At 41.2% G+C, this 23,897-nt stretch overlaps 3 protein-coding genes across 3 annotated transcripts; 1 reads left to right on the top strand and 2 right to left on the bottom strand.

Moving 5' to 3' along the window:
* Nucleotides 1-243: 243 nt before the first annotated feature.
* adam8a (ADAM metallopeptidase domain 8a) lies at nt 244-12,613 on the bottom strand. Its single transcript, XM_033612772.2, has 25 exons — nt 12,476-12,613; nt 12,262-12,371; nt 12,069-12,142; nt 11,866-11,944; nt 9,572-9,648; nt 8,915-9,146; nt 7,301-7,378; nt 7,092-7,160; nt 6,231-6,400; nt 6,045-6,126; nt 5,802-5,944; nt 5,534-5,711; nt 5,341-5,430; nt 4,975-5,170; nt 4,794-4,875; nt 4,515-4,695; nt 4,322-4,408; nt 3,969-4,053; nt 3,535-3,649; nt 3,211-3,409; nt 2,397-2,444; nt 2,229-2,279; nt 2,079-2,129; nt 1,898-1,978; nt 244-1,620 (listed from the first exon to the last, which is right to left on the bottom strand). Exons 1-25 carry the CDS (start codon nt 12,519-12,521, stop codon nt 1,576-1,578), a joined length of 2,649 nt encoding a protein of 882 aa, XP_033468663.1. The 5' UTR covers nt 12,522-12,613; the 3' UTR covers nt 244-1,575.
* Nucleotides 12,614-14,951: 2,338 nt separating this feature from the next.
* Nucleotides 14,952-20,678, top strand: znf511 (zinc finger protein 511). Its single transcript, XM_033612768.2, has 6 exons — nt 14,952-15,229; nt 15,318-15,391; nt 19,160-19,361; nt 19,476-19,600; nt 20,016-20,285; nt 20,546-20,678. The coding sequence occupies exons 1-6, from the start codon at nt 15,050-15,052 to the stop codon at nt 20,616-20,618; spliced, it is 924 nt and encodes a 307-aa protein (XP_033468659.1). The 5' UTR covers nt 14,952-15,049; the 3' UTR covers nt 20,619-20,678.
* Nucleotides 20,679-22,061: 1,383 nt separating this feature from the next.
* Nucleotides 22,062-23,510, bottom strand: msx3 (muscle segment homeobox 3). Its single transcript, XM_033612770.2, has 2 exons — nt 23,008-23,510; nt 22,062-22,605 (listed from the first exon to the last, which is right to left on the bottom strand). The coding sequence occupies exons 1-2, from the start codon at nt 23,366-23,368 to the stop codon at nt 22,199-22,201; spliced, it is 768 nt and encodes a 255-aa protein (XP_033468661.1). The 5' UTR covers nt 23,369-23,510; the 3' UTR covers nt 22,062-22,198.
* Nucleotides 23,511-23,897: the final 387 nt, after the last annotated feature.

Raw genomic sequence — 23,897 nt, 5'->3', positions numbered from 1 at the left:
CTAGGCAACCGCGCACGGCAACAAAGATGATGGCGTCTGCATGTGTAATAAAAGGAGGAGAATAATGAGTGAAACATTGATTTTAATGATTCTCTTTTATTGTAAGCTCCATTTTACAGACAAAAGAAGTTCTCAATAAATAGGAAGGGGTTCTAAATAAATTTTCAGTTCAAAGTTTGCAGGAAAAATCAAGGCAGAATCCTCACTGTAAGAGACTGTTCGTTACTTATGGGGGGGGAGGGGTGGTTGATGGTAGGGTTATATTAACTTTAAATGGCTGTATTTTGGATTTATTTAACTAATAATTTTTAAAGAAAATATGCCTTGGGTTTGGAAGGCGTGTTTAGAAGGTTATCTTGCAAACACACAGAAGGCATGTTTTCTTTAAAAATCGAAATAAAATACGCGAAAACAATCCGCCTTCGTTTGGAAGGCATGCTTCCTTTAAAAATTGCCAAAATGTCACCATTTATCATAGCCAGAAACTGTAAAAACCCAAATTATCATTGGATTTTCAAATATCCAACTGTCCTTGAACACGTCAAAAAACAAATCTAAGCTTAAAATAGTCATATTTCATCAAAATCGCTTTATTCTATATGTCTCATGTAAAATTTAATTAAAAAATGTGTACGACAAGAGTAAAAAACTGAGGCGTTTTTTCAACTCCAGGTTTCAAAGTCTAACTTTTAACTTTCAAACATCTAAGAGCAAATTTTAAAAAATCTTATAACTAATTTTTGGTGGAGGGAGGGTCATACATTTTCCGCCAGTCACTCAGGGAGGCTCAAGGACAAATATTTGTAGCCTCAGGGAGGGTAAAAAAACCTCCTTTGATAAGTAAAGAACAGTCACTAAGGAAAGACCACAATCATTGGCGTTATGAGTGAAAGTCTGCTGCATAGAATATGCAATATAAAATCTCTTGAACAATTACAATCAACATGTATCAAGTCAACACTTAAAACAAAACAGCATCATGTAATAATTCAGTCTCACAAAATCAAGCATACCTAGGTTAGTATAAAAAAAGTCACAACTGCTGTCATCCTTAATTAAAACAATCTATAAAGTGCCCACGTTGGTGCCACATTTTAAAATCCCTTAACAACATTATTTCTTAGAAAAGCAGTACCAAAACCCATGTGAGGGAATCGTAACATTTAGTAAAACAGTTACAGCATCGATAGTGCAATTGCCTCTTAAAGTCTTCACATATCCAAGGATCAAGGCAGAGAGACATTTCCCTTAAAAAGAAAAAAAAAACATGATCGTGGCAGCGTAGCCATTTGTCATTTAGAAAGCACAGAAGTTGAGTCTGTCAATCACAGCTTCAGGTTGTCATCAACATACTGAAGGCTTACATAAGCAAGACACAGACGGCGGTAATCCTCAGGGAGACCATAACTGACAGAAAAGCTCTGTCACTTATTGTTGCTGATCCATCAGTGGATCTTGTTTCCACTTTAAAGCAGACGAGCGTCTCCTGAGAGGATTTCTTGGTCCTTCTTAGGTGGGACAGTGTCCTCTGTTAGAGGATCTCAGTGTTTACATGAAGCTGAATTGTTCCCTCTGTCATCTGGGCCTGGTGGGGGGCATCAGGGCGGATCTCCCTGCAAGCTAGAAAAACAAATGCTGTTAAAAAACACACAACTGATAAGCTTTATTTAGTTAGGGTATTCAGCAGTGGCCCGGAGAAGTTTATGTGCTCGCTAACTCGCAAACACTGAGCCACTGCTTGTTCATTACACTGCTATGTTGGGACAATGTCCAAAACCACAGACGTCTTTATAAACGTGAATGCCTTGAATGACATTAGGAATGTCTGAATACCAACTGCCAGGCTTTGGAGGATTTAGGAAAGTGTGGTTGACTCTGCTGCTGACTGAATACTTACCAGCTGAGTGTGTGGCAGTGGAGACTGGACTGCGGAGGGCTTCGGCTTCGCTGGAGGCATCGGAGGCTTTGGCTTTGTGATCTTAAGAGAGCAGATGTTCACATTTCAGACGTGGCAAAGACCAGTTAAATGTGTGATTGCAAACATATGAAAACTGTAGGTAGAAAGTAATGTCACTTACAGGTTTTGTTGTAAGTGGTGGCAGAGGTCTGGATGGAGGTAGAGGCTTAGTCTAACAACAAGAGACAAAAAAACAACCATTAACACTCACTTTAACAAAGCAAATAGTGTCCTTAAAAAGAAAATGAGACATATCTGTATGCAGTTTTACCTCAGTGTAGACTGGCTTGCTTGAAACAGGCTGCATGAACGGCCTCATAACCTAAAGACAAACATTTATTTAGTGGTCGAAGCACTAGACATCTAAACAATAACATCAGCAACACTACAAATAAACAACTCTACATTGAAATGAAGACAAAACAGTAGCTCAGATTACCTGCTGAATCACTGAAGGCTGCGGTAGAGCTGACACTTTCTTAGGTGGCTGTAAGGGATGAAAGCAGAGATGAGAGAAGCTTGATTAGTCTTTTTAACCATAATCTTTTCTGGGTTTTGCAGCTTGATTACAATAATGGCTTCATTATGAATTTAGGAAAGCATCACCAGAGCTCATTGGTTGTCAGTGTGTGGCTCAGGGACACTAAAGCCTCATTTCCACCAAACAGGCTGCTTCAGTCTTGGTCTCGATTATTTTTGCGCTTTCAGTCGAAAGTTGTGAATGGTATCAACAGAACAGATCCATTCAGTCCTGTTTTTTGTAACCCCTTTATTGAGGTACCTAGCACACTGATGTGATACTAAAAGGTGGAGCTAGAAACACAGCAGTCCATTGATCAAGAAACAATCCTCACGCTGTACAAGGACTCAACCACAAACCCAAATATTCCGCTGACTGTGAAAGAGACTGTAACACTCCAGCCTGTTCTTTTTGGAAGAGGAAATGCAACAAGAGCTGGGAGAAGCAGTGACGCTGCAATCATCTGCTAACAACCCTGCCTATATTTAGATTTTCAGATCAAGGGTTTACGAGATATGTACTGGTTTTGAGGGGACTAAACCAAAAGTGTTTGGTGGAAATGTGGCTTTAAGCAGGAAAATGTTTGCTGCTTTTGTAGCTTCAAATTTAGGTCAGTCACCCAAAACTAATCACCACAATGACATGATTTCACAGTTGCCACAGATTCAAATATCATGTCTGATATAGACAAAAAAAGCTTAGACATACAGTGTTTATCTATCACTACGCTTACCTCTGGAGCGGCTCTGCTGGGCCTCACTGCTCCAGTGTATGGTCTGACGGTAGGAGAGGACAGAGGTTTACAGGCCTGAGTGGCTGAAGACTCCACAAATGTAGGCTGGCTGATGTGTGTGGATCCAATACGAGGGCTGCCTCGAGCACCACTTGTCCGAAACAACGGGTTGGTTTGTCCTGAGGTAGATTGGAAGCGTCTACAAAGAAACACAAACAGAAGTTGAAATTAAAGATGGACAAGACGGACAGTGTTCGTCTATGTGGCTGAGTGTACAAACTAATCAAACAGAGATTTAAAGAAAGGAAAACATTTTTTCTGTACCTCTTTTTGGGTCGCCGTTTTTTGGTGAAACACATCAAACTCCCGATAACCAAGACGGACAGCAGGAGTAAGCCAACACCCACGGGCACAATTATCATTATATTCGGACCTGTCTCTGCACACACAAACAAACACACACATTGATTGTGACAATATTCCCTTATATTGCTCAAGGATAAGGACGTAAGAAAGTACGTCACCCGCTCAGGAAACAGAATGCACTGTAACATCATTACTGCATTTGTGCTGACTGACTGGGGAATTACATTAAGTCAGTGTTCATCAGAACAGAGCACTGTTGTTTCAGAGTCCATGAGAAATCTATTTCAAGTATTAAATCTTGGTGACAAGCAGAGCAGACGTGAAACAGACACAAACAGCCGGGTATGAAGCATGGCCATTAAAGGTCAAGCATATTAAGAGTTGTACAATACCTTCGGGGAGTTCTGAGTGCTCCACATCGCAGTAAGGTGGGGCCCAACCGGGGTCGCAGTGACACTTATTCTCATGGTTACAAACCTGCCAGAGGTCACACTCACAGTCAGTTTGGATATCAGTAGAAGGAAACATGTAAGTATTGTGATATAACGTTTTGTGATACTGTATCACTTCTCAGAGCACTATTGATTTTACATAAATAGTTCACATGATATGTGACAGTGGTTAATCTTGTGTTTAAACCCCCAACCGCATAATTGCCATTTGACTCTCCCACTCTGATGTAACAACATAGGGCTTGCCATGGGCAGATCATGAGACAACGCACTGAGGTTAACATATTTCTCACCCCGTGGTTGTTGCATTTGGCTGAGCAGTCATTTGTTCCATACACTTTGATGTTTTTGACATCTTGACACCGTTGATTGTAGCACACCTGAAAGGCATTGACACAGTTCACAGATCTGGAGTCCACGGAAGTTTGGTTGACGCTAACAGCTAACAGCTAACAGCTAACAGCTAACAGCAAACAGTTGTCTTACCATGTTGTGGCCACACTTGGTACCAGTAGGCACCATGCCCAGATCTGGAGGGTAGTTGTCTTCAGGGTTCATCGTTGCCTCATTGCATATGTCTCCAGTTCCTACTTTGTAGAACGACTTCCTGGAAGTCACTGGAAACTCCCAGCCACCGGTGCAGAAAAGCGTCCCACAGGATTGTTCTCTGTAAGCAAAAATCAAAAGGCAATGATCCCAAAAACCAACAAAACCACAATGTTAATATACACGATTATAGGGCTGTTTTGGCTTTTGATTACGTACCGGTTTGAACATTTTGGGCTAAACAAAGCCCTTCTACAGTTTCCTTGCCTGGCAAAACAAGCTTCTGGAGCCAGCTCAGCATCTTAACAGAATCATAACAAAGACAGATGCAGACGTAAGCTTTGTGATGCATCAGAATTGATGAGCAACCACACCAAACTGTACTTCACTGGGGTTTTACCTGGTCCCCAAAGTCTCTTGCAGTGATCCTGCCGTGACGGACATTGTCCGTTGTAGCAGTATCCTTTTCCACGGTTGCAGGACAGGCCATTCTGGGTGTAGGCGTCAGTCGGACAGGTGGCAGAGAAGCCAGTGCAGTATTCTGCCAGGTCACACTCTCCTGTCTTCGGTCGGCAGACGCTGCCTGTCGCTTTCAGCTGCAGAGCGGAGAGAGACACAGATGGCGATGTACCGACTACTGAAATAACACTCACACATAACGAGCCAGAAGGCAGAGTCAGACAGTGTCTGGCTATATGGTAACACAATTAGTACCGGTGTGACTTCGCTCATCTACAGTAGAGCGGACATAGTGAGTATTACTTACTTGGCAGTTGTGGCAGCACTGCCCCTCTGCACACTGGGCTCCAGCGTTAAGTTTGCACGTCGTGGCATTGCAGCAGGGATTCTTGCACTCCTATGAGACAGAAAGAGGAGTGCAGAATATTACAATCACCTTTCTTCTGCTTTGGTTGTGTGATAATGCGTCTGCAACCTGTGTGAGCATGGCGTGCACAAACCTCTACAGTGCCACAGTCACACTCCTCTCCAGGCTCCAGGAAGGCATTTCCACACACTGGCCCTCCATAGATGCGATTAGTCGAGGGCGTATCCAGCAGACAGGCAGGGTTGACCTCCTCCAAGAACCTGCTGAGCTGCTGCTGACTGCAGCTGCTGAACAGCTCTGGATACACAAGGCTAGCAAAGAGATCACAAAAACAAAGAAAAAATTAATTAAGTGTAAAAAATTTGGAGGGAGTTTATGTGCAAGTAAGAAACGGAGATTACCCAACACTTTCAGCCATGATGCAGCCTCTTTTGGATGTTAAGGTGCCACAGACACAGTTTTCAGAGTCATGGGACAAGCCCAGGTTGTGACCCATTTCATGTGCAATAGTAGAGGCCACTCCTATTGCATTAGGGTTATGGTCCTGTGTGTGCAGTAGACAGAATAAATTAATATCATGCAACTCCCATATTTCATTTTAATTTCTATATTGTTACATTTGATTAAAAATATATATATCTTACCTCGTTGACGGCTCCAGAGTTAGACGTGCACATTGCATTGGTGTTGGCCAAGCCGACAGTAGAACCGTCAAAATCCACACCTCTGAGTGAAGACAAGAAAAAATGTTTAGATGCCAGCTCTAACAGCTCAACACATCATCTTGGCATCACCTTTTTAGTGGGGAGTTAAAAACATCTGCGTCTTACGTGATGAACTGTGCATTGTCGTGCTTGGTCTTCGGCAGCAGGTTCCGCTGACGCCACTCGAGGAAGCGACTGAGGGTGACCTCAGGGTTGCTGCTGACCTGTATCTGATCTCTGTATGACCAGATATCCAGACCGACCAGCATCACGCGAACACCCACGGGGCGATACAGCTGAAACAGAGCGACATGTTAGCACAAACTGGAAAGTGGAAATTAACCTGAAACTGCATGAATTGCCAAGCAAATAGGTCAAGTCAAATTTCTGAATGCGAAGGAGTCAAACACATGACGCTACAAATGACAGAACCAAAGGTTGTCTTTAATGCTGTCACAGGAAATCACTGTTGGGTCTACTGCCATCTGATGAGGCACTCAGTTGGCCCTACTCTCTCAGAGTATGCAGTAAGGAGTGTGTGATATGTGTGAAACATATCAGCTTTGGTGTGAAGATTCACAGTTAAAGTTAGATCTTCACAGTGAGAGAACTTTCCCTTCCTTTTATTGGTCAGATTCCAGTCAGTTGAGAGCAGATAGTAGCAGGACAGATTTCTGTATTAAATTCAGAGTGAAAATGAAGGCTGAAGACGTGCCGCACACGTTGGTTTGCTACATTGTAAGAAATAAGCTTAAAGTCTTATCAGCCGCCAATGAAAATGCACTTAATTACTAAATTACTGGTAAAAGTAGAAGGAGTGCTTTATTAGTCCAAAAAGAAATTGCACACAATTATACAAAATTAAGCTTTTCGCTCATTTGAACTTTAGTACACTTACAATCTTGGCTTATTTTTTCCTGAGATCAGTGCTTTTTTGTGCTGAGCAAAAGCATTTCAGGGTTGTATCATTTTAAGAAACAAACATACCTTGTCCACGTGGTTTGCTATTTCAAGTGCTCTGGCCTCTATTGTCCTCTTGCTGCCAAACTTCTTATACTAAAAAGAAATAATTACTTAAATTAGAAATACAATCAACAGCATCGCAGATATAAAATATAATCAAGGGAAATTCATTATCATTAATACGCTACTTTTCCAACAGGCTCAGTCAGAGAAAAGAAAACATGGTGACAAACCTCTGTGTGGTCGACCACCACAACCAGCTCCACTGTCTTGGGTTTTCCTGTGCGGTCTTTGGTTTGGGCTCGGCTTTTCTGAATAACACAAAAGATGAAAGATATTACTGAATGTGTGTGTTATCGTTGGACACAGGTTTTGTATAATGAAACTTTTTTTTTTTTTTTTTTTACACAGCACCTTTCAAAACAATTATAAAAGGGCTTCATGAAAGACGGTAACACTTCGATAGTCCGCCCACAGTTTACAGAGTGTTTGTAACATTTCAACAGCTTATTAGTTGAGATTAAACAATTAAACTGTTTTGCTTTGTCTGCAGATGTTTGAAAGATTATCTGTAGAGTATATATGACAGTTCAGGATATGGAGCATATGATGTCTTCAAACAGGCTGCATCAGATCCTGTCATTCTGCATGAGTTGGAGTTAACAGAGGAAGAGAGGAACCTGCTGATGCATAACATCACAGGCGACTCACTCCACAGGCAGCCAGTCGTTAAACTTGCCAGCTTGGAAGAAAGGTGCAGCGGGAAGGCCAATGTCAAGTGTTTGCTGAGATGTTCTGGACCCAGTGTAGGAAGTTGTAGACTCTTCTTTAGGAGCCAAACAGGAGCAGCATTCCATGAATCCACACTACTCATATCTGGAGCAGGGCTGGAGCTTTCTGGATAGGTTCCAGTACTAGATTACACCCCTTCCCCCTCTGATTGATACGGGAATGAGACAGAGGGATAACTCGCACAAGGCTGTGCATGAGCACCTTGGGATGAGCCATAATGGAAGCCAGGGTGCACCTCCATGTTAGAGGAACTGTCCTCATGAGGATCATGCTGGCTCCTGCCTCCTCGCACTCAACCTGTGCTGCATAGGTTGAGTGACAAGTTCCGGTTCAGCTAAATCATTCTGACAATATGTTGGTACATTCATGGTTCAAGTATTTCCCAAGGTGCTCATGCACATCCTTGCCATGTGAGTTATCCTGCTGTCTCATTCCCATATCAATCGGAGGGGGAAGGGGTGTAATCTAGTCCTGGAACCCATCCAGAGAGCTCCAGCCCATCTCCAGATATGCCCAGTGTGGATTCATGGAATGCTGCTCCTGTTTGGCTCCCATGAGTCTTCGAGTTCCTGCAATGGGTCCAAAATATCTCAGCCCACAGTTGACATTGGCCTTCCCGCTCTACCGTTCTTTCAAGCAGGCGAGTTTAACCACTGGCTGCCTGTGGAGTGAGTCGCCTTTTGATGTTATCTAACCCTCATTTTATTGATGTCCTGTCTACTTTCCCCTTTGTTCAGTCTGTTTGTTGTATAATGATTTGTTATATTGAACTGAATGCTAATGTGAAGTGCAACAACTTTGCAATTATTTAATTAAATCAACTCATTGTTTGCCTCTTATATTGTTAGATTTTTTAACTATCAAGATGGAAGTGTGTTTTTTTAAACAAAAAGCTGATAAAAGAACTGTGTATCCACTTCATATCCCTGTTCTTTTTTTCTAGTGTTGCATAAAATTGTGAAATGTAAGAATCTAGCACAAAGTATTGGATATCAGCTGCAGGCTTGGTAACCCTGGTGTATTTCTGTACGTGTCCACACGCTGTGTGTCTTTACCAGGCTGCCGAGCTGGAACAGTCCAGACGGACGAGCTCCGTGATCATAGAAAGTGGTTGTGTTTCCATGGGAACAGGAGCTCCTCTTCCTCCTCAGGTGTTTGTAGTTGTAAACAGCATGAAGGCCCTCATCACCGTCAGCTTCTGAGCTCTGTCTGTCTTCCTCCTGTCCCGCCTCGCCGCTGGCCAGAGGTTCGATAAGGTACATTTGGTCCTGGAGACGCACAAACCCCCTGAAGAGCAAAACAGGAATTTCAGAGTGGACACAGGAGAAGACGTCAGGATGTCTAACTCTAAAACAGATCTCAACTGAACTGATTACAAGACCTGTCTTTGTTTATCATGCTTTAAAGTTTGCACAGATACAGTCGTGTCCTATATAGCAGACAGAAGGCAGCTTTGCATGGCCTTTGTTGATTAGGTTATAGGTTTTCAGACACAGAGCTACATGCAGTCTTAATGGTCTTCGTGATGGAGGAAATGGATGCTAAGAGACTGATCCTCTCTTTGGATTGCACACACAGGTCATGAGTCACAGCGGGAAACCCACAGTCTTTTATCACCACGGGCTAAATTAAATCTGGCACGTTGAGAAACAATAACTTTTTTGTAATTAGAGAAAGAGGATGAAAAAGAATTGACATCCAGCATTACTCACTTTATTCCTGAGCACAGTCCCATGCTGGCAGACGAGTCCTCGACTCCCACAATGTGCCCATGATAGTAGCAGTGAACCTGAACAGACATCCATTATTCGTCACAGACTCAAAGGAGAGATTTCAGCCCACAATTACTTTGATTCTTAAGCACAGTGCAAAAACAGTAACGGCCTAATTTGCAGAAGTTAATGTTGTACTGGATGTGTCATGGTCAGATGAAAACCTTATATGTCAATTCCTCTTCCACCTCTGATTCAAGGATTGCAGTGGGTGGTGTCACCTCTCATATTGAGGAACTTCATGGTTGAGAAACTTAAGTTTAAGTATGTCATTTTAGATTTTGAAATCAGAAATTACCAGCAAGTATTGCATAAAATTTCGATTAAAATGATGTTTTTAGATGACAGTGTTGAAGGTGAGGTTTAACTGCTTGCATGTGTTTTGGTATTTGTGTTGCACAGCATCTAAAAACAGAGTTTCAGATAGTGGTATCTTGTGAAACTAGATAACCAAAGGCATCCGTTGGTACCAACCACGTTGACAGAGCTTGACAGAAAAGTGTGCTAAATCAGCCCGTTCTCACTTCAAACTTGTCAAATACCGCTACTTTATCAGTGATTTCGACATCAGAGATCGACGCAGAGGGGCACCTTTAGTGGCGGTATGATATGCACCGGGTGTGTCAGTTTTAGAGGCAGTGGCAACAACTAAAATCGCCAACCATGTTGGCATAGCTTGTCAGGAAGGAGGCTAAATCAGCATGTTCTCATTCTAAACTTGTCAAATACCTCTGCTTCGTTAATGGATCACAGCATGAGACAAGGATGTAGAAAGACACCCTTCACGGTGGTGCGGTATGCTCTGGTCAGCGGCAGTTTGTAACACCACTGGCAACTACCATTATATAAAGAGCGACAAAGTCTGTATAGGGTGGGTGGGAGTGGAGGCGGACAGGTCAAACATACTCCGGACTTTCACCCAGGAGTTCAGTTCCCATGTGAATCTAAGCCAAACCATGATGCTTTTTTCTAAACGTAACCATATGCTTTTGTAGCCTAAACCTAAGGAAATCAACTTAAAAACAAAATATTTTACCTACTTAATAAGTTTAATTTGAAAAAGACTGTATGCATGTAACGAACAGAAACATGTCCTTGAAAACAAAAGCGTATTTTGAAAAGATAATGTATGTGACAGGCGTTACAATTGACATGCCATCTATGAATGTCCAAAACAGATGCAGGAGCGTACCTAGCGCATCATATTTTCACACGTATGTCCACTAACAAAGCGGCAGTATTTGACAAGTTGGGATGAGAATGTGTTGGCTAAGTAATGCTCCAAAGTCACCTTAAATTTTGGGAAGGGAACAACTGGCATGGCCATTTTCAAAGGGGTCCCTTGAACTCCCAGCTCAAGATAACTGAATGAATGGGGACCCGTAAGTCTCCCATAAACTTGAGAAGGCTTGTTTCCAGTAAACGTTCTGTTCCTTGAAGCTGCATGTTTGTCTTTTTCAGGAAAAGAACATCCAGTCTATCTGAAGAACAATGAATCACCTCACACATGCAGATACTTAACACATTGAAACAGGATTGTGGACCTCAGAATGGTAATTGTACCAGCACTGGCATAGTTTTCAACTAGCCTGGACACTTCAACAATCAAATTCCTGAAATTCAGTAATGTCTTTGTTTCAATGCGCCACTCCAAGATTTCCAGTGGCCCCACCTGGTCACCCCTATAAAAGCTTTCAGGGGGTGCCACTGTTTAAAAAATTATCTGGTAAGAATATAAAACTTGTTGTATTTTGGAACGACTGTGCATACTTGCAGGAAGACCTGCATTTTACCGGCACTGTTTCTTATCTTAAAAGTCCAGAGCTGACTTCCTTTAGACTGATGATAAAATGATAATACTTGTGTTTTACAGAAAAGAGCAAACACAGGAGAGCAAGTGCATTAAAACCACTGAAACTGGGCGGGCAGGTGACACAGGATATCCTGTACTTCATTCGTTCACGCGTATACAGTTAGAAATTCATTGGTAATGTTACACTAGCCTGGTTCCAGATCTCTGAATCGCCCACATCTTTGGTTTATTCAGTGATTAAAAAAATGAAGTGGAGCAAAATGGCACTGCTGTCTGATTACCAGACTACTATACTCTATGACAATATCATTTTTATAACACAGGCATCTGTTTCTGATACACCTCATTATAATGCAAGCTAATTATGAATACAGAGATCAGATAATTGTTGGAGAAATACTAGAGAAAGGATGCAACATACCCTAAGATCTGGAGTAGTTGTGACTTGGGTGCCCTGATCAGAATAGTGTGTCACATAGAAGTTTTTCCCGACAAGATCCCTGCAAAGAGCACAGTTTTTTTTTTATGTCAATAATATTGACACAGTGAGACAGAGAGTAGAGTATGTGATGATCCGGCACAGTCAGAAAAAATACACTACAAAAAAAAAAAAATGTTTCTCACTTGTTCTTTTCCAGGTGCAGTGTGTAGTTTTGCCCTGCAATCGTCAAAGAGTACTGGAGTACATCAGGGAATGTCTACACACACACACACACACACACACACACACACACACACACACAAAGAGGAGACTTTAATGCATTGTTCATAAAGTTGAAAATGATTTTAAAAGATGGTACAGTGAGGTGTGTATTACCTGATGTGTAGCAGCATCATTGATGAGAGATGAATCCTTCAGCCTCTGAGGTATCACAGTTTGGTACTTCTTCACATGAGGTAGAGTCCTCACACTGCCCGCAATTATTCCTGCAAGTATCAGAGATGCTTCATGAGACAAAGAAGGAAAGAAAGAAAGAAAGAAAGAAAGAAAGAAAGAAAGTAAGAAAGAAAGAAAGAAAGAAAACTCGTACCCCATGAGGAGAAGAAAATCCATATCAAATATCCAGTATCTGGCATGTTGCTCTACCGAACCGACTCTGTCATTGTGTGCTTGGCAGTCTGAAGGAAATAGGCTCCTCAGCTCTCCGCCCCTCTCTGCTGTGTAATATCCTGAAAATTACCATTTGAGGTTGACAAACCACATGAGTCACAACTCGAGCCTGTAAAAAAAGTTAAACGTTGTTCTTTACAAAATGAGAATGAATTGTGTTGAGGTGCTGAGTGCGCCAGCATTGTTTTACGTGGGATTACACACAGTGTTAAACTGCGCTCAGACAATGTGTGAAAGTTAATTTAGCAGTTTATTGAAACATTAAAGTCGGCTCAGCCCTCAGTTTCGTTCTCTCATTGTTATAAAGATGTTAGGATCCTCTAGGCCCATTTGAAACTTTTTCTGCCTCTCAGACATTGTTTTCCCCCATCACACATATTTCTATGAAATCTAGAATAACACTGAAGTAGTACAGATGCATGTGGACAGATTTTACTGGGGAGATTAATAGTATGAAATTATGGGAACCTCCTTATTTTTTTAAAAAACGCCCAGTACCTAGTATATCAAACAGCCTCCTCCACATGAGCAGACAGCAAACCCAGCAAAGCCCTTTGCTGGCCTTTGTCGACATCTACTGGTGTGATGGCGGAGCTGGTGTTTTCATATTGTAAAGAAAGAGTCCTGCTTAACAGTTTTTTGCCCTTTGGGGACTGTTCTATACTTGGTGGTTGGGGTGTGACTTGACTCAATATCAACCTGAGCCCGACGGGTCCCGAAAAGCCCAACACATCGAAAATGTGCACTTATTAGCTGGACTGGGCTGTGGGGAAAAATAAATAAATAAAAAATGAAATAAAATAGATAAATAATATTAAAAGTGAGCACTCTGTACTTATTTATTTAAATGTCAGTCCAATATATATTATAGATTGATTGATTGAATGATTGATTGATAAAGTGTTTCTCAATTCCAAGTACGCCAAGTTCGGACTTGCGCACTTGGGAGTTCAGACTTGGCAAGTTCGGCTCGGGAGTACAAACTCCCAAGGATGGCTGCCATTGCCACTGGTCTGTGAGAAATGCATTCTGGGATACCTGGCTATCAAAAGTCCACACAAGTCACCTCCCAATGCATCCCCAATGGAACGGGCAGAGCAAGTTCATTTGGACTGTACTTGGCTGGATGCGGACTTTGAATTGGAGCAGTACTTGGGCTGCGACTGATGACGTTTCACAAGTCTGCAAGAACACGAGTACAGGCAAGAACGCAGACTGAGAAACGCCTATAATCTCTCCTTTCTTTTGCTGTAGCCTGGTGGTTTTTGACCAATGACCGGCCACGTGAAAAAACAGAGGAAGTTGGGTGAGAGAACTGTCAGTGTCAGTTCTCGCCCTGTAGGCAGTGAGAAGGAGAGGGAGCAGCCAGGCACCGTGCCAGGCTCTGTCCTTCCTCTCGGCTGGAGCAGGGAGCTTTTCTGCTGGGGTGATACAGTGTGGAGAGTCGGTGATCCACCAAGCTGGTTCACTTTCCGCCGGAGACACGAGTGGTTTGTGCCACCACACAGCCAGTGTGTCCTGGGCATTAGAAGTCAACTAGTGCTTTTGGCGGGGTCAGGCTTAGTCTGGCAGTTCAGTATTATATGTGGTGATCTCAGATGAGCCAAGTTTGACCTTTAGCTCATACGGGTCAGTTCAGGTTGAATTTTTTTTGGCCTGTTGAGAAATCTAGCATGATTTATTTATTTATTTATTTTTTCAATTTTAACTGTCCCAAGAGCCACAGATACTTTTACTTGAGTCACTCTGAATGACTGGTGGAAAATGCATGGCCATCCCTCCACCATAGTTAAGTTATATGATTTTGAAATTTGAAATTCCAACAATAATTTCTTTTGATTTATTTGACATGCATACCCCATTTTGTACCACCCCATCCCCCCTCATAAGTAACAAACAGTCCCTAACAATACCTGGGGGGAAAAATGGCAAGGAAGGAGAGGGGGATAGATGGATGGATGAATGAAGGAATGGGAGACAGGAAAAAAATGGATTTTATTCTTTAATTTTTTTTAAGTTGTGAGAAAGACGTGTTTTTCTTCAAGGGTAATGTACGGTCCTTTAAAACAAAACCAAATTAAACTGGTGTATTTACAAAGAAATAATTCTCAAAATTCTGACTGCCTGCTTTTTAATCAACATTTTTTTCTACTTTTACTTTCAATACTTACATACATTTAACATCACAAAATTGCTTTTGATGCTTAAGTACAGTAATTATTAGATACATTAAGACTTTTACTCAAATAATATAAACAAAGGGGGACTTTAACTTCCACCAAATCCTTTTTCTGGAAAGAAATCTGTACTTTCACTCATGCATGCCTTTCAGGTACCTCATCCATCACTATAAATATACATAATAGCCTGGCCAGTAGGTGGCGGCAGAGCACCGACCAGCACTATTTGATGACGTCGTCATTCCGCGACAGCTCCAATCAAAACAGACAACTGTTGGCGGCAGTTAAACTTCTTACATGAAAACCTGGACAACATGTCGCAGACAGACTGGGTCCGACTCCTCACAGAGGGACACCTGTTAGTTAAAAGCTGTGATGAAGATACTCCGTCAGGAAACACACAGGAGCCGAGGCAGGGTGAGGAAGATGAGGGAAACCTGTTCAGCTTCACCCCGCAGCTCATCCACCTGCACAAGGACCACGAGCTGTTTGAGGTGACAACATGAAGCGCCTGGATAAAGTAACATTACTTTACTGTTACATTAATTAACCTAACATACAGCATGTGGATATTATTCACAGGACGGAGACATTCACAGACACATGTACCTGCAGGACCTCTACATCTCAGAGACTGAGGACAAACCAACACTCAGGTATGGACACACATCAGCTGACGTCATATCAGTTAACAAAATACAGCTTTAGAAAGGTGAGTAATGTAATCCTGTGTGTGGCTGTGGTACAGACTTCTGCATTCACTTAAGTAACTTGTGCCAGTGACAGTATATTAGGTCAGATAATGTTCCTCAGTAAAAGGCAAATCACTTTAAAAGTTTGCACATGCATGTGTTGGGGAGTAGTTACTTACATGTAATTAAACTAGTAATTTAACTACATTTATATAACTAGCTACATTAGCTTGCTGCTAGTTCAATTGTAGTCATATTTACATAGTTATTAAAGTAGTTAAATTACTTTTTGCCATCATTTCTTGTGCAGTTAATGACTGAAACTCCAAATATTTGGGGCCATAAAGAGCAAGACTTATTTTTATTTTTCTTAAAACAAACAAACATCAGCAAATGTTCAGAGAAGTTGTTTGGGTGTTATTTTAGAAGTTACCTGGCCAACAGAGATGTTGTGCTTTGTGCATCATCCCAACCTGGACTCTAGCTTCTGAAGGCAGGTGTGTGACTGACATTGTGTACAGAACGAAATACAACCCCTGGCAAAAATTATGGAATCACCAGTCTTGGAGGATGTTCATTCAGTTGTTTAATGTTGTAGAAAAAAAGCAGATCACAGACATGACACAAAACTAAAGTCATTTCAAATGGCAACTTTCTGGCTTTAAGAAACACTAAAAGAAATCAAGAAAAAAAATTGTGGTAGTCAGTAACAGTTACTTTTTTAGACCAAGCAGAGGGAAAGAATTATGGAATCACTCAATTCCGAGGAAAAAATTATGGAATCATGAAAAACAAACAAAAGAACACTTCAACACACCACTAGTACTTTGTTGCACCACCTCTGGCTTTTATAACAGCTTGCAGTCTCTGAGGCATGGACTTAATGAGTGACAAACAGTACTCTTCATCAATCTGGCTCCAACTTTCTCTGATTGCTGTTGCCAGATCAGCTTTGCAGGTTGGAGCCTTGTCATGGACCATTTTCTTCAACTTCCACCACAGATTTTCAATTGGATTGAGATCCGGACTATTTGCAGGCCATGACATTGACCTTATGTGTCTTTCTACAAGGAATGTTTTCACAGTTTTTGCTCTATGGCAAGATGCATTATCATCTTGAAAAATGATTTCATCATCCCCAAACATCCTTTCAATTGATGGGATAAGAAAAGTGTCCAAAATGTCAATGTAAACTTGTGCATTTATTGAAGATGTAATGACACCCATCTCCCCAGTGCCTTTACCTGACATGCAACCCCATATCATCAATGACTGTGGAAATTTGCATGTTTTCTTCAGGCAGTCGTCTTCATAAATCTCATTGGAACGGCACCAAACAAAAGTTCCAGCATCATCACCTTGCCCAATACAGATTCGCGATTCATCACTGAATATGACTTTCATCCAGTCCACGATTGCTTTTCCTTAGCCCATTGTAACCTTGTTTTTTTCTGTTTAGGTGTTAATGATGGCTTTTGTTTAGCTTTTCTGTATGTAAATCCCATTTCCTTTAGGCGATTTCTTACAGTTCGGTCACAGACGTTGACTCCAGTTTCCTCCCATTTGTTCCTCATTTGTTTTGCTGTGCATTTTCTGTTTTCAAGACATATTGCTTTAAGTTTTCTGTCTTGGTGCTTTGATGTCTTCCTTGGTCTACCAGTATGCTTGCCTTTAACAACCTTCCCATGTTGTTTGTACTTGATCCAGATTTTAGACACAGCTGACTGTGAACAGCCATCATCTTTTGCAACATTGCTTGATGATTTACCCTCTTTAAGGAGTTTGATAATCCTCTCCTTTGTTTCAATTGACATCTCTTGTGTTGGAGCCATGATTCATGTCAATCCACTTGGTGCAACAGCTCTCCAAGGTGTGATCACTCCTTTTTAACTGCAGACTAACGAGCAGATCTAATCTGATGCAGGTGTTAGTTTTGGGAAAGAAAATTTACAGGGTGATTCCATAATTTTTTCCTCAGAATTGAGTGATTCCATAATTTTTTCCCTCTGCTTGGTCTAAGAAAGTAACTGTTACTGACTACCACAATTTTTTTTCTTGATTTCTTTTAGTGTTTCTTAAAGCCAGGAAGTTGCCATTTGAAATGACTTTAGTTTTGTGTCATGTCTGTGATCTGCTTTTTTTCTACAAAATTAAACAACTGAATGAACATCTTCCAAGACTGGTGATTCCATAATTTTTGCCAGGGGTTGTATTACCTGTGAACCACTAGGGTTTTTTTTTCCAATACAGTCAATTCAGTGGCACTTTTTTTTTTACTGGCACGTGATTTTTTTTTTCTTTTTATCTCGTTATGATTTTGTATCACATTAAGGATGCACAATATTGGATTTTTTTCTGGTGATATCCTGCAATATATCCACTTCTTTTCCCCACCTCATTTTTAGTGATTATCAGGTCTCTTCTGTAGTGGAGTTAACATCATATTATGCATGCATACTCTTGTCATGATGGCACACTGGCAGATGGAGATATTAAATACAATGCTTTTCAATGTATGTTGTAATATTAAGTTCACTTTAAAGGCCGATACCTATGACGTGCCGATATTATCGTGCATCCCTTTATCATATGTAGGCTACATTGTCACTTTGATTTTTTTTTTTCTGTCTGTCTTCTTTTTCTTTACTTAGTAGTTTGAACTACTTTGTCTAAGTAGCCTTAGCTAACCAAACTACATTTCTCTAAAGTTCTAAAGGACAGGTGTGGAGTAGCAGGCTTTAAACTCCGTGTGAGTGTGAACCCTTACAGAGTTAGGAGGATCTTCAACAAACATCACATCCCTGTGCACTTCAAACCCAGCAATACACTGAGGCAGAGGCTTGTCCAAACGGAGGACAAAACACCTAGACAAAAGCTGTCCGTTAGAACAGAAGATGCTTCTTGGATGAGTGCTGAAATGTCTCCAAGAAACTCAAGGACGTCCAGTTGCCTACAATATAGCACTTAAGATTACCATGTCCTGGATGACTGAGAATCTTCACTAACATCCTCCCTAGGAGCTTAGCTGTAGGTCTTCCAGTGTGAATTACTTGGTAGCTTGCAATGCTACACTTTAAAAAGGAGCCCCCCAACACTGCAGACATGGTTTACTAACAAACAAACACCTAAAAAAGTGGTTAAACAAAAATACAACAAAACAACAGTTAGCTTTAGCTGGCTAAGTGATAGATTGAACTGAGCTCATCAAGATGTTTTAATTCAATGAAACAGTTTCACAAAAATTGGATTATGCATTGAAATTAATTTAAATCATCCTCCCCAAGTTAGCATCACGCTGTCACTACTGAGGTTGTGAGCTAAAGAAATGTTATGATGTTTGACAAATATGTCACCTGAACCATTTTGGGTATGACTAATTTGTGTCAGGTGGTTGGCACATTTTTTTTATACAAACTTAACTGATTTGTTGATTTTTTTTAAAAAAAGTTTTGTTTTATTGGGACAATTGTTCATTCACAAATTGAAAATCTGTGTTTTCTATGTAATATTATTCAATTAATATAAGGAATGTTATATATAGTTAGAAACGGTCATTCTGAAGAAGCACTTACATCTATATTTGATCAGTTATCTCCAGAAGTAGGGAAAATGAACAACCAAACAGCAAACTGGCCCCAGGAATGATCATTTCTTTCCTCTTTAACTGCAGCCCATTGTAATGTCAGTGTGGGTCAGGCTGTCAGTCACCTTCCTCCTCTTGTCTTTTCTCAGTGTGTCCGAGTTCGCCTGTCACATTTCTGGCTGCAGTGCAGTCTTCAGCACTTTGGAGGAGTATGAGCACCACTACAACTCCCTACACAGAAACGTGTGCTGCACCTGCCGTCGCTCCCTGCCAAGTGCCCGGCTACTGGACATTCACATTCAGGAGTGGCACGACTCTCTCTTCACTATCCTTGCCGAGAGGCAAGACATGGTAAGGCAGAGTCTCAGGTTGTGTCCTTTGCTGTAACTTCTATTTTTTAACAGTCTTTGAAGATGAATATTAAGTCTTTAAAGGTTTTCCTGACGCTTCCTTTACATTTTTCAGTACCAGTGTTTGGTGGAGGGCTGTGGACAGAAGTTCAGGACAAGTAAACACAGGAAGGACCACCTGATAAGAATTCACAAGTATCCTCCAGACTTCAGATTTGACAAAACCAAAAAGGATAGAGGGTGAGACTGCATATTTTGTCCAGCAGATGGCAGCAAAACCTCAGTAGAGGCATGGTTTAGATCTGAGAGAGTCCATGTTTGTTTTAGTAAACATGATTTAAGCCTCTGAAATTAAACTTTCTCATGGTTGATGCAATGTTTCTATTTTTACTTGGCTATTTAATTGTCTTCTGTTAACATGACAAGGCAAGTTAGACACTATGATTACTTTGCTGGTTAATTAAAACCATTGTATAACTTTTGGTAAACTTTCCTGTAAAAGCTCAGCTACAGTGTAAATGAATTTAAATGCTTATTTTTGTGTTATTTTTCTGATGCAGCAAACAGTAAACTGGCTTAAATGAGTGCTCAATCATATCATCAGTAAATAACCCTGTATGTGCATTTCTAATATAATCATCATCTTTGTTAATAGAACCCGGCAGACGAAGAGACAGCCGCAGAAAGACACAGCCATGGAGGTTGTGGATGACGTGTGTGAGTCTGAGGGTGTGTGTGAGGTGATGTGTGATGTCCCGTCTGACCAGCCCGAGCAGGGAGAATCCATGGAGACGCATGTGTCCGAGGAAGAACATGATCGCATGGCGAAGTCTGTCTCTGCTGAGGAGCCTGTGGATCTTTCTGCTGCAGCTCACAGCACAGAGAACACAAGCACAGAGCCACTAAAACCACAATACACCTACAGGTTAGTCTTAAACAAGTTAAACAATGTAGCCCGCTACTATAAGAGACAAAGTCAGCCATGTTTAGGATGTTTTAACGTTAAACTTAAGCAATTATGTAGTTTAGTCTGGGTAAAGCAAACTGTAGGATTTTTTTAATCATTTACATGCAATATTATATAGTTAAAATGTGTGTGATTTGATCTTTCCATTATCCAGTTTTTCTTATTTAGACAATTAACATTCTGAGATACGAAGCAACAGCCGTGTTCTTGTCTCTCAGGGTCCCCACAACTGTGTGCTTTGGTCACGGCTCCGTCCGAGGCTTCAGAGGGCGACGGGGAAGGAGGAAATGAAAGCAGTGTCTTGTAAAAGAATTTATTTGCTATCATATGTGTCCTTGACTTAAAATAAAATGTTTTTAGAAGAAGAAAAAAATGTGATGTCTGTAGATGTTTGTCAAGGCAGTGTTCAAACAACAAGTGATAAGGATGTTTTTGGAGAGAAAAATAAGACGGATATCAGAAATAACAATAGATCTTTAATAATTGTACAAAACATCTTTTCACACATCAGATATAAAATACACTGTGATGACTGACGCGAGTCAACCAGTCACGTTTAGCGTTTTGAGTGTTTGCAAAAATAGCTGATGACTTTTATTTACATTTAGTAATGAAACTGGACTTTTAAGAGCTCTTTGAACATCTGTGCAAAAAAGTTCTCCTCTTGAGGTAATGTAAAAAGATAATACAATTTTTTTTAGATGACAAAAGTAAAGCAGATTTATCTCATAGCTGATTCGTATTTTTGAAACCAAGAATGATTAAAAAGTTAGAAACAGAAGCTGTGTGGTTTAGATATGGTAGAAAGATCTCGTAGTTAAAATGAAAAAAGTCACTGTGCAATATGTCAGCTCCACATTAAAATGCCAAAGGTAAACATATTTTGGAAGATAAAACTTCTAAACATTTTTATGGGCATTTGATTTTATTACAGCAGTGATGAAAAGGCACTAATGAGCACTTCATAGTCTGTTCATGATGGTACTTGTTACTGAATATAAGCTATTACAAATAACCCACATATATTGTAACTATACATGGTTATACTTTTGGACTAATTGTGTGTGTGTGTGTGTGTGTGTGGGTGGGTGGGTTTTATTTATTTTTTTTTTAAAGTTCCTCTATATAGCCTCTGATCATAATTTTACATACCAATCAGACTCGTTTGGTAACTTTTCCTTTCCATTTTTAGCTTAAAAAATAAGTCTGTGAGCTATAATATCAAGTTTTAAAATATCGGTGCTCTGACTGAATGTGGATGGATTAAATGTTGATGGTCTTCAGTGTTTCCTAACCACAGATTTCAAACTGTCCCTTAAAGGTGAGAAATATTCAAAGGCCTCTGGAATGGAAATAAAACATTCACTTGGTCACTTTAGTGAGTCATCACGAGTTATTGCTTTAAACCCAAAGCTACAGGCCTTTAAATAATCATGTATTTTCTTAAAACTTTAGAATAACGTTTACTAAAATACTTACTGAAATTGAAAAGCTCACAATACACATTAAATCTGGAAATTAAGTCCAAAAAAAGTCAAATTTAAAATTCAAAAATAAGGATTTTAGTGATTAAGCTGCAAAAATGAGAATGCACAGATAGTTTACTGTGAAATAAATCTAATTATTATTAATGGAAAATTGATGACAAAAGCCAAATACTTGTTTCTGTCCCCGTGCTCCTTGAATGAAGCGACTATTTCAAAATTAAAACAGATTTTTATAGCCTACGAACATATTTGCGTGGAAAAAAATTGCATAAGATCTCATGAGACATGTTGACTCATAACATTGTTTCAGTCTTGGTTATTTGCTGAATGAAGGCATTTTAAAAAGGCAGCTGTCCCAACGGTGCAGTTCAAAGTTAGCGAGGGTTAAGACAAGTAGTACATCCCATAAGGTCCACTGAATAGTCCCGGCACGGGAAAGGCAGGCCGCGGCCCGTTCAGGGCCCCGTAGAGGGACGGTGCGCCCATGGGTGCGCTCAGGGGGAAGGGAAAGGCGAAGGCCGGCAGCAGCGGCTTCGCGGCCAGCTTGAACTTCTCCAGCTCGGCCTCCTGCAGTCTCTTGGCCTTGGCCCTGCGGTTCTGAAACCAGATCTTGACCTGGGTCTCTGTGAGGCTGAGGGAGCTGGAGAACTCCGCTCTCTCTGCGATGGAGAGGTACTGTTTCTGACGGAACTTCCTCTCCAAAGAGAGAAGCTGAGAGGTTGTAAATGGAGTTCTGGGTTTCCTGTTGTTCTTGTGTTTCCGTAGATTGCAGGCGGACGGGCTGGGAAGTCCTGGAAGCATATTTAGAGAGTCAGATAACTGGAATAGAAAATATGTGATCGATATTACTCACCGATCTACTCATCTGTTTCCATTTAACATCATGCACGGATAAAAGTAAAGCCAAATTAAAGAAATATCAAAGATTATTTAGGCAGTCTGAGCTGTTATTGGCAGCATTTTAAAGTTTAAAAATCCATCTCCATCATCTCAAGATTTCTTTAAGGATAAAACCAACAAGGGAAGATGGCTTTTAACATCTGTAAAAGACCTATTCATTATTTTGCAAGGTTCTCCAAATAGTACAAAAATACATCCATAGCCAGGCTTTCATTTGGAGACAGTTAAACTGTTGCAAAGTTGAAAAATAGCTGTGGCTTAAAATTAAGAAAGAAAGAGTATCCTACACTCACTTGGAGGGGATGCGTAAGGAGTCTGATACCAGGTGCTCGTCTCCTTGTCGCTGAGGTCCACCGCCTCTCCTCTGGATCGATAAAGTCCCCTCGGTGACGCACACTCGGTCTCCTCTGTCCGGACGCATCCAGACCCAGGCTCCGGGGAGTGGAGGCTCCTGTCCGGCGTCCTGTCTGATATGAGCGACTCCACACTGAAAGGCAGCTCTAAACTTTTGCTTTTACACCTTCTGACAGATGACAGGTCCAGCTCGTCAGTTCCCATCCCGCCAGCGACTCGGTCCTCTGGTGAGGTCTCCCCCGAAGCAGCCGAGGGCGGTGATCCCTGCGCAGGATTCATTACGCACGACTGAGGTGCCATACAACCAATTTTCCTGCCGCTCTCTCCGTTGCTGTTTTTTGCTTCTCCCTTCTTTTACTCGAGGAAATTTGTGTTATTGCCCAGGGTCCCCCAGTGTGGCGCAGCTGCGTGGTAGACTTGAGTTTTTACGCACGGACTTGCCTCTCCTTCAGTGAAGTGCCATAAGTTCCTCTCTCATCTTTCCGCCTGCCTATCAGTCTGTCGATGTTCCCACGTGACTCTGTTAAAGCGGTTTCTGATAGGTCAGGCTTGTAATGACAGCGTTGCGGTCCATTTGACATATGTAAACCTCCGATCAGGGGCGTGGCGCTAAGTTCGGAGTCCCCAAAAGTGAAATACCCAACGCCCCCCTCCATGCTCCCTTGTCCCCCTCTCCATTCATACAGGGATTTTCTCTTATTGCCCCTCTCCAGCTGTGGGCTCCTACATCAGCACCATCCTCCTCCACAGTGCTGATGCACCGGGATCAATGGGTTTAATTTGGGCACACTTAAACATCACAGGATGACATCAGTTACTGCATGGATGT

The sequence above is a fragment of the Epinephelus lanceolatus genome, chromosome 17 (genome assembly GCF_041903045.1).
Source record: "Epinephelus lanceolatus isolate andai-2023 chromosome 17, ASM4190304v1, whole genome shotgun sequence".
In the NCBI taxonomy this organism is placed as follows: Eukaryota; Metazoa; Chordata; class Actinopteri; order Perciformes; family Serranidae; genus Epinephelus; species Epinephelus lanceolatus.
Note: the sequence above shows the minus strand (reverse complement) of the source record. Positions and strands in the feature narration are given on the sequence as shown.